At 53.0% G+C, this 9,067-nt stretch overlaps 1 protein-coding gene across 1 annotated transcript in view; it reads left to right on the forward strand.

The window, feature by feature from the left end:
- The window catches only part of FGF18 (fibroblast growth factor 18), a 63,726-nt gene continuing 54,659 nt past the window's right edge, over positions 1-9,067 (forward strand). Inside the window, exons 1-2 of the mRNA XM_005428624.2 lie at positions 1-102; positions 373-409. Of these exons, the coding sequence (XP_005428681.1) occupies positions 71-102; positions 373-409 (69 nt within the window). The 5' untranslated portion in view covers positions 1-70. The remainder of the gene's footprint in view (positions 103-372; positions 410-9,067) is intronic.

Below are 9,067 nucleotides of genomic sequence, written 5' to 3' on the forward strand. Positions count from 1 at the left end.
GTCAGCGCGGCGGCGGGGGACTGCGCTCCGCTAGCGACCAACCGCCGGCCAACCCCCTCCTCGCCCAGCGATGTATTCACTGCTCTCAGCCTGCACTTGCCTGTAAGGATTATGGCATATTTCTAAATATTTTTTTTAATGTTTAAAAATATTTTAATTTTTTTTTTAACTTTCATTCTGGAGGCTCCGGTTGCATTTTCCTTGCAGCCAGGTGGTAATGGGGACCTCAGCCTTTTTATAAGCAGAGCATCGCTCTGAACCCTTTAAAAATTGCAAACAAAAACAAAGAAAAAACCAAGCAAAACAAAAATCAACTTTAATCATTCTACCGCATCATTTGATCTTTTGTTGTTTTTTTTTTCTCCTCTCCAGATGTTTACATTTCCTGCTGCTGTGCTTTCAGGTACAGGTACGTGTCCTTTCTGTCCTCTCTCGCTTTTGGTTGTAAAATAGAAACAAAGGCGGCGTGCTGACCTCGAGTGCCAGGCAGGTTTGGCTGGGGCTTTCACTTGTTTCCCTCCAGTTTTTATAGCTGTATTAAACCGAGCCCCGCACCAGATGCTGGAGTGTCACTTGCCCTGGACCGGGGCTTCCCCTGTGCTCAGCTCCCGTCCCATGCCCCGCTGTGCTCTGCCGCCGCTACGGGCAGGGGTGCAGCCGGTGCGCCGGTAGCCTGCCGTAGCAGCATCCTCTGGAGTGCATTAGCCTGGCTAATGATGTGAGAGGGAGTGCTGGACTCTCCTTGCACAATGTTGATTGATGCACTTGCCTTGGAAGAGCAGGCGCTCTCCTGCTCGCCCTTTTTTCCCATTTCTTTTTTTGTTTTTCGCCCGTCTCTTTTTTTTAAATTTAATTTTTCTTTTCTTTTTTTTTTTCTCCCCCTCTTCGGTAACTCACTCCCAAAACCCGATGCTTTGAAAAACACAAGTTTTCCTAGCCAAGAGAAGGAGGCTGCGTGCTCCCTCCCCATTATTCTGTAGAACGCCGTCCAAGTCAGCTCCAGCCTTTGATCCTGTCTCGGCAGGAATGAGGCCGTTGGAGGAACACCCTGAGCGAGGCTCTGCAGCCCAGGTGCCCGCGGGTTGGGGATGGCAGCTGCCCCAGTGCCTCAGGGCTCTGAGCTGGACATCCTGGAGCGCGCCCACCTGCGGGGCCGCGCAGAGCAGGTGCCGCTTCGGTGGCTCTGGCCACCTTCCCGCCGGAGCGGGGGGACACTTGTGACACCCTTGGCCCTGAGTTGTGCTTTGGCCGGGATTGCACCTGCTCAGCCTCTCCAGATCCCCAACGGCAGCAGGGCATGGTCCTGGATGAGCACAGCCTTGGAGGGGGCTCTGTCTCTCTGGCCAAGCTAAAACCCGAACCAGCCCCATCCCCTGCTCTCCCACCCATCCAAAAAATGCCCGATCACATTTTTTTCCTCATCCCCTCCAAAAAGTGCAGCTCGAACCCGACACCAGCAGAGCCGCCCCTGGCGGAGCAGCCTCCCCAGCAGGAGAGGATCCGCAGCTGTAAATTACCCTGCCGTTGGAAGGTGTTTGCTCTGGTTCTCTGGTGCGGGCTTTTTTCAGCCCGAGGAATCACAGGCTGCGCAGGGCTCGCAGCGCCGGAACCCTTTGCAGCAGGGAGAGGTTTTTTTGCGCTTGTGCGGTAACTGAAGTTAATCAGCCCTCCAGCCCCCTTCCTCTCCCCCTCCCTTCGGTGCTTTTAGTGAATCAGAAAAAGTTTGGCTGGCTGCCTGGAAAGCACTTGCTAAAATCTGATCTCTTACTTCAGCAGCCTTAAAACAAAGTTATTGGCATTTATACAGTTGGAGCTTGCAGGCTTCCAAAGCAATAAAATAATAATATAAAAAAAAAAAACTAGGAAAAAAAGAAGAAAGCTCTGTGCTCTGGTGCTATTAGAACCATACTTGCTACCTTTTGTGCTGATTTTGCAGCGTTTTGGGGGCTGTGAGGTGGGATGGCTGCGCCGGGCTCTGCGGAGGTGTCCTGGCTGCGGCTGGAGAGGTGGCGGAGCTCGCTGGGTGACACACGCAGAGCCGAGCTCCTTCGGCGATTGGTGTGGGGAGCCAAAACATTAGATTAGTCATACTCGAGGGCCTTCGAGTGAGTGTTTACAGTATTAATGGTAGATGAAAAGATGTGAATGCTGTAAGTTTTTATTGCCCATTTTGTTACACTTTCTTTCTGGATTTATTCATGGGATTACATGTTTTGAGCCTGAATGGGACCAAGGGATTATAGGATTTCTTTAATAATGATCAGTTTGGGTAGGAGTTAGCCTTTGGTGAACTGGAGTAAATTAATGCATCACTTAGGTTTAATATTTATTTAGTCTAAAGGAAGTTGTTTAGTTTTTCTTAAAGGGCTCTGTGTTGTATTGGGGAGATTTAAGAGTTCCTGAAGGGGATTATATTCTAAGGCTGCCTCTCGCCCTGCGTTCAAGCCATGATCTGTGGCTTGTCCTGTGTGCTGGTCTTAGAATTACTCTGCTCTGCTGCTGCCTGGCACCTGTGGCTCTGTGTGCAGAGGTAGAAATCACCCCAGTGTGTGTGGGGCTGGAGGGATTCTGAGACAAAACACCATGGTTTGGGTATGCTCTGTGTGTTCTGGTGGATCCTTGTGTGCAAGGGCTGTGGTGCATTGACGTGTGAGCTGCTGCAGTTCTGTGGTGGGGGCTCAGCTCTGGCCAAAAGCTTTCTCATAGACCCCAAGGCCACCCTGCAGCCACCAGAGGGTGATGGGGCAGGTGTTGTATCTCCTGTGGGCAGGTTATGGCAGCACTGGGAAGCGCTCCCCAGCCCTGGCCACAGGGAGGCCGGAGGGTTGGGAGTTTCCAGGACAGGATTTAGACCCCTGGATGAGTTGGACTCCTCCAGGACATTGCCATCGTGTGACATTTCCACCAAGAAGCGCAGGGATTAACACGTGGTGGGACAGAGGGGAGCACTGCTGGAGCATGGGTGCAGCACAGCCCTGGGAGCAGCCCTGGACCTCACAGGGCTGCCTGGAGGAGAGGTCATTCACCTTCCCTTGGGACAGCAATGCCCCTGTCTTGTTGTCTTCTCTTGCCTCTTAGGAAGTCACTCTGATGCTTGGAGTTGCTGCAGTTCCAAAGCAGGGACACTGGATACCCTTGCAGACCCTGGAGACAATAATTTATTTATGCAGGTTGTTCTTAGGAATGCTCTTTCGCTGATGGTTACTGAACTCTCCCTCTATCACGTCTTTAGCATTTTTCAGTTTATTCTCCTACCTTTTCACACTTCCAGGAGCAATTTCTCTTCCATGTGCTTTTTTGTTCTGAATGCCGCAGAGTGGTTTTGGCTTTGGCTTTGGAGTCAATCTCTGCTCTACAAGCAGGTGAGAAACCCCAGAAGCACCTTGCAGGGTTGAAGGGGATTGCCCCATGCTGTGCTGGCTCTAGCAGCACCAGTGACCCTGAGGATAACAAATTTGGGGACATGAGATCTCAGAGGGCCCCTTTGCCAGGGCAGGTGGGGGCTGGAGGCAGATTCAGTGTAAGTTGAGCAGTAGGATCCGAGGTTCTGAGTGCTGTCCTGGTTTGCAAGAGCTTCCAGCTCTTCTGTCCCTGAGCCATCTCAAGTGCATGGGCAGGCAGAGCACGGGGCAATGCCAGCGTGGGCTGCCCTGGCTGTGCTGCAGAGCAGAGGGTGGTCCTGCCCCAGCCTCTTCCCTGCCTGATAAACCCCGCTGTGTTCTCCTACACGGAGTGCATCTGTCTTAGATTATGAAGAGGTCCCTGATAGGGCCAAATCCTTTGCTTTTATGGCTCTTGTAGGTTAAGATCCAGCTTTGGAATCTGATCCAGAAGCACAGAGGAGGTCAGAGGAATGCACAAGGCAGCACTAGGCTATTTTCACATCTGCTGGTGTTGTGTAAGAGGAAGGCTGCTGTGTGCCATGCCAATAGCAACTTATGTTTCTCCTAAGCTCCTGTGCAGCGACAGACAGTTATTGTTTGGGACATTGTAAAGTGAGACACGGAGAAGTGTTGCTTCCACACGTTCAGTGAGCCAGATCCTGCGGTCTGGCGAAGCCACACACAGCACATGTCAGAGGCGTGAGCCTGCTGAGCAGCTCCCTCCCCTCTCCCTGCCTGCTGATCCATGGCTGTCCTCCCTGGGACAAGCAGGACGGGTGGTGAGTGCCACCAGATAGCTCTGGGGACTCACTGTGAAGAAGCCAAAGGAGGTCCTGGTCACAACCCGCCCAGCTTGCCTTGGCTGGCCGCCCCCCATGCGGGTGTGCAGCAGTGCTGGAGCCACAGCTCCCTGCCTGGCCTGTCCTTGCCCTCCTGGTGCCAGCACCGAAGGAAGGTAGCTGGACTGCACATCACCAACAAGGTTATTCCCATGTCTCCCCTCCCTGCAGATGGGCACCCACCTGCCTTTGTCCTCTCTGGGTGGCACAGTGTCTTTCTTGAGGCGGTGCCAAGGCTGCGTGTGCTGCCAGGGATGGAGCTTTGGCATCCCCACATTGCTCCTGAAGCGCTGTGGGATGGGGTAGGTGGTGCCTCTGTGGGCTGCTCCTTCCTTGAGGTCAAGCCCTGCGTGCCAAGACTCCTTGGGGCCCAGAGCCCCCCAGGCTGGGTGATCCTGTGCCTGCCCTCTCTGCTCAGCCTGGATTGGGAACACCACGTCCTCGGCACAGCATCCCTGTGCCAGTACCTGCCTCCTGCTCCACGAGGGTGGAGAAGTCATGCTGAAAAGGACAGAATATGGCAAATGTGGTCTGTGCAAGGCTGGGCAGCTCTCTGTTGATTTTTTGGATTGCACCTGCCTCGATTACTAGGCAGTGAGAAGACCAGAGAAACTGCGTAAGCAAAGCCCGAGTCAATGAGCAGAGGAGCTCAGCCATGTGGAAGTGCTTGGCCCCATCATGAGCTGGAGCTGATGGGATGGTCCCTGGCTTTGGCTCCATGCTGTGCTGGACTCCCAGTGGTGGATGCAGTTCCTGATGGTATGGCTCTGCTGGCCTGCAACCTGCAGAGGCAGGGTCCTGTTGTACATGAAAGTGTTTGTTCCAGTTGCAAATGCCCTTGCTGTTCAGGAAATAACCATGTGGCTTGCCACAAGGGATTTTTATTCCCTGCTGCTGACTCATTGCACCAGAATACCAAGAGTTGTGTCCTGAAGCTGCCCCGTGTATCCTGCTTCTGCCTCCTGAACTTTGGGGAGCTTGGGCTTGTGGAGGAAGAGGAGACACATTGGAGCAGTTGCCTGGGCTGGAGCAGGGAAGCTGAGTGGCAGTGGGCTGGTGCTTGGGCTGATGTGTGCTGGGGCTCTCCTGTGGGAGGGGTGAGACTCAGCTTAGCTCGGGGGAGCGTAGCTGTGGGTCTTGCTCCTCACAGATGGGGATGTGCAGCCTGTGCCCCACCAGCAGCTCTTGGCTGCCTGCCCTGGGCACACCATGCCTTTGCTTCTCACTGAAGGTCCCCAGCCCTTCAAAGCGCTGGGGTGGGTTCTCTGCCACAAAGAGCCCTCAAAGACATTTAGCAGGAAGATTTGCAAAGCTGTTTCCAGATTCTCACCCCAATGAGGCTGACCCAAACGTGAGCTGCTTCAGCATTTGGGGGCTTGGTTTTGCTGTGGCAATGGGCAGCAGAGCAGAGCTCCTTGGGCTCTTTCCTCTGCACCCCTGCATGAGTGCAGTTTGCTTTTCCAAAGCTCCAGAGATGTGTGAGGTGCTTCAGAGGAACAGAGATGGACATGGGCATTGTTGAGGAGAGTGCCTAGAAGGACACCATGAAGTTCAGCTTTTAATTGGATGCAGTGTGATGGGTGTGTTGTATTTTGGTTTTGCTTTCCTTATTGCACCTGACAAGTACAAGACTGGATGGGGGCGAGGGGCGCGGGGTTTGGAGCAGTGCAGGATTTGAAGTGGTGTGAGGTTCAGTGTGGGGTTCAGGGCAGTGTGGGATTCTGAGAGGTGCTGGGTTTGGAGCAGTGCTGGGTTTGAAGTGGAGTGGGATTCACAGAAGGAATTCCTGCTCAAACTCAGAATTAGTTTTTCTTACAGATTAGCTTGGCTGTAGCACACCAAGGTGGGAGAGAGAAGAGCAGAATGGGCAAAGGGTGGCAGTGCCTGAGCTCTGTGGCTGTGGCTGGCGTGTGGGATGCAGCTGGTGCTGTGAGTGACTGCTGAGGGTTGCAGGAGGCACAGGGAGGATGAGCAGCACTGGGGGCTTGGGCAGCCACACTGAATACTTGGTTTTGCTGTAAGCTGATAGCACCGAGCTGGTCAGCCAGGCCTCTCTGCTCTGTGAGACTGACCTCAAGAGAGAGACTCATCTGGGACTGAAAATCATTATTTTGGATATATAAGCTACTTCCCAGATCCTTGGGAGTATTTTTATGTATATCTTCCTTTCCTTAGGATTCTGTTTTGCTCTTTCCTCTTCTCCCTTGCAGAGCTTCTTTTGCTTTGTTTTTCCACAGATTTAGATACTTTATTATGATAAGTGCAGGTGAAAAAATGTGTTAATGGAACATGATTTAAAAAGGGAGAAGAGGAATGGTTGCTGTTGGTGCCTGGACAGGGATGGGGTCTGTGAGCTGCCAGGGTCCCTGCCTGGGGTCTGTGAGCTGCTCTGGCCTGGGAAGCCTGGGGTGGGTTGTGCTGGTGGAGCTGGGAGCCCTGGGCCCAGGGAGGCACCTAAATGCCCTCCTGGCTGTGAGATGCTCTGCTGCAGGGCATGGCCTTCCTGTGCTCTGATGCTGAAACCAGGGGGCTTCCACCTGGGTACTTGTGGCCTGGAAGGTCCAGACATGATTGTTTTTCTTTCCTTCCCTTGGTTTTTGTGTTTTGCTCACCTGCTGTGCCATAACAGCAGGTACAAGCAGAAATTATGCAGAGCTGTGCAATGTGCTGCCTACCTAGCATGTCGCCTCTGTGTCCTGATGCCTCTCCAGATGTCCATGGAGGATTAGGCATCCTGCAAAGCAGCTGGAAGGAAAGTAAGGAAAAAAACCCCAAAATATAAAAGACCGTCTGGCTCTGCAAAAGTATTTTGCTGTTGCCATTCAGCAGCCTCGCCATAGCATGAAGAGAAAGAAAGGGGAACAGAGAGGAAGGAGGAGGCTTAGCCTGTCATGGTCTGTGTGTTTCCCTTTGTGCTGCCTCCTCACAGCCCCAGGGGCTGAGCCGACTGCCAATCTTCCCCCTCCAGGGGCTGGGCTCTGGTTGTGCCCCGGTGCGTCCGTGTGGGGCTGGTTCCCTGGGCAGTGCTGCCCCTGCCCCTGCCTGCTCTGCCCACACAAACAGCTGCATTTCAGGCTGAACCACACGGCAGTGACAGCACATCCTCCCCTTTGCCAGGCTCTCTCACACCCTGCTCACTGTGCCTTTCCATGGAGTTACTGCCTTGGTTCTGCTGCAGCCAGGAGAGCCAGAACACTTTTAACCTCCGGAGCTCAGGGTGCAGAACAGCTCTGCTGATGTCCATGGCTCCTTGCCTGGGCTGCTGCTGCTCTGCCTGCGGGGCTGGAGCTGGGCTGGTGCTGCTGCTGCTGCTGCTGGAGGTCCACGTTGCTTTGGAGGCTGTGGGAGAAGAGGGGAAGATCTCAGGCTGTGGCATTGGGGTAAAAGGCCTCAAGTTGTACCAGGGAAGGTTTAGATGGGATATTAGGAAAAAATTTCTTCAACAAAAGTCTTGTCAAGCACTGGAAGAGTGGAACCACCATCCCTGGAAGTGTTCAAAAGATGTGTGGCACTCGAGCACCTGGTTGAGCCATGGGCTTGGCAGTGCTGGGTTAACAGGTGGATCACTGATCTTAGAGGATTTTTCCAACCTAAATGATTCTGTGATAAGAAGTGGGCAGTGGGGAATGGCCCAGCACATCCTGCTCACTGTTGTGTGGCTGGTAATGGACAGGAGATGGGGCAGAGTCCAGCCCATGGGCTCACCCATGTGGAGATGGAAGCAGGGGCAGGTTGGGGATGCTGGCACTTGCCCCAGGCAGACCCAGAGCCCCCATGGTGGCCAGGCTAAGGGGCTGGATCTGGAAACAAGGAGGAGCTGGCACTGAGGGAAAGCAGGGTGGACAGGGGCCCAGTGTGCCCTGTGATTCCTCTGCTTGTCTTTTAAAATCCAAATGGATGGATGCTAAATCTTGGTGAAGGTCTCAGAGAAGTGCATGTTGTGTGGATAGAAATGTTGGGATGCAGCAATTAATAGTGGATTGCTTTTCTTACAAGGTATTCCCAGCACTCCTTAGTCCTCCCTGTTCCTTTTTCTCCCTTTTCTCCTGTATGTCAAATCCCTTTTTTCCTGCTAGAATACTGTCTTTGGCATAATTTTGAAGGACAGCTTGTTAAAAAGCTTTTGTATCTTTTGGAATACCTGAGCTGCTCTTGCACAGAAATCCAGAATTAACAGAAAAATGCAGGGAGCAGCGGTGAGCCTGGTCAATGACTGTGAGTAGTGTGTGTGCTGGGTGTCTGTAGGCATGGCTGCTGGGATGGGAAGCCCTGGGAAGATAAATTAGAAAGTGGGTGAAGGACATTTTTGATAGAAGGGCATTTTGCTGCTTCTCTGATGGTTTTTATCCATTTGAGGAGAGGGGTGGTCTGGAAAGCTGGCAGTGCTGGCAGTGCCCACCGGGACTGGGGTCACTTCCCTCCTGTCACACCCTGGCTGATCTCACAGCCCGGCTGCATCGCTTCTCCCCTTGGAGTATGGGGTACAATCCTGATCAGATAATTGGATTTGCCTTCCCAAGCTGAATTCAAACCACAGGTGGAATTGGACTGCATTGTAGGAACAAACGGAGTAGAATCTGTGCTCTGTTTCCAGCCGTGTTCTCCAGCTCTAACACGAAGCTGCTTTTGGCCCCCTTACTCTCCCAGGCAGGAGGGTTATGACCCTGCATGAGCAGCCTCAGTCCCTGGGTGTGAGGCTGCACTGTAGGACTGCACAGGGCAGTGCAGTATTGATTAGCTGTACAATAAATTATGATGTATGTAGGTGCAGGTTTCTGACCCTGTGGTCACGACCTTGCGGTGATTGGGAGCGTCCTGGCCAGCTGAGATCAGAGCAGCTCCAGC

This window comes from Geospiza fortis, unplaced genomic scaffold, assembly GCF_000277835.1.
Source record: "Geospiza fortis unplaced genomic scaffold, GeoFor_1.0 scaffold608, whole genome shotgun sequence".
Classification (NCBI taxonomy): domain Eukaryota; kingdom Metazoa; phylum Chordata; class Aves; order Passeriformes; family Thraupidae; genus Geospiza; species Geospiza fortis.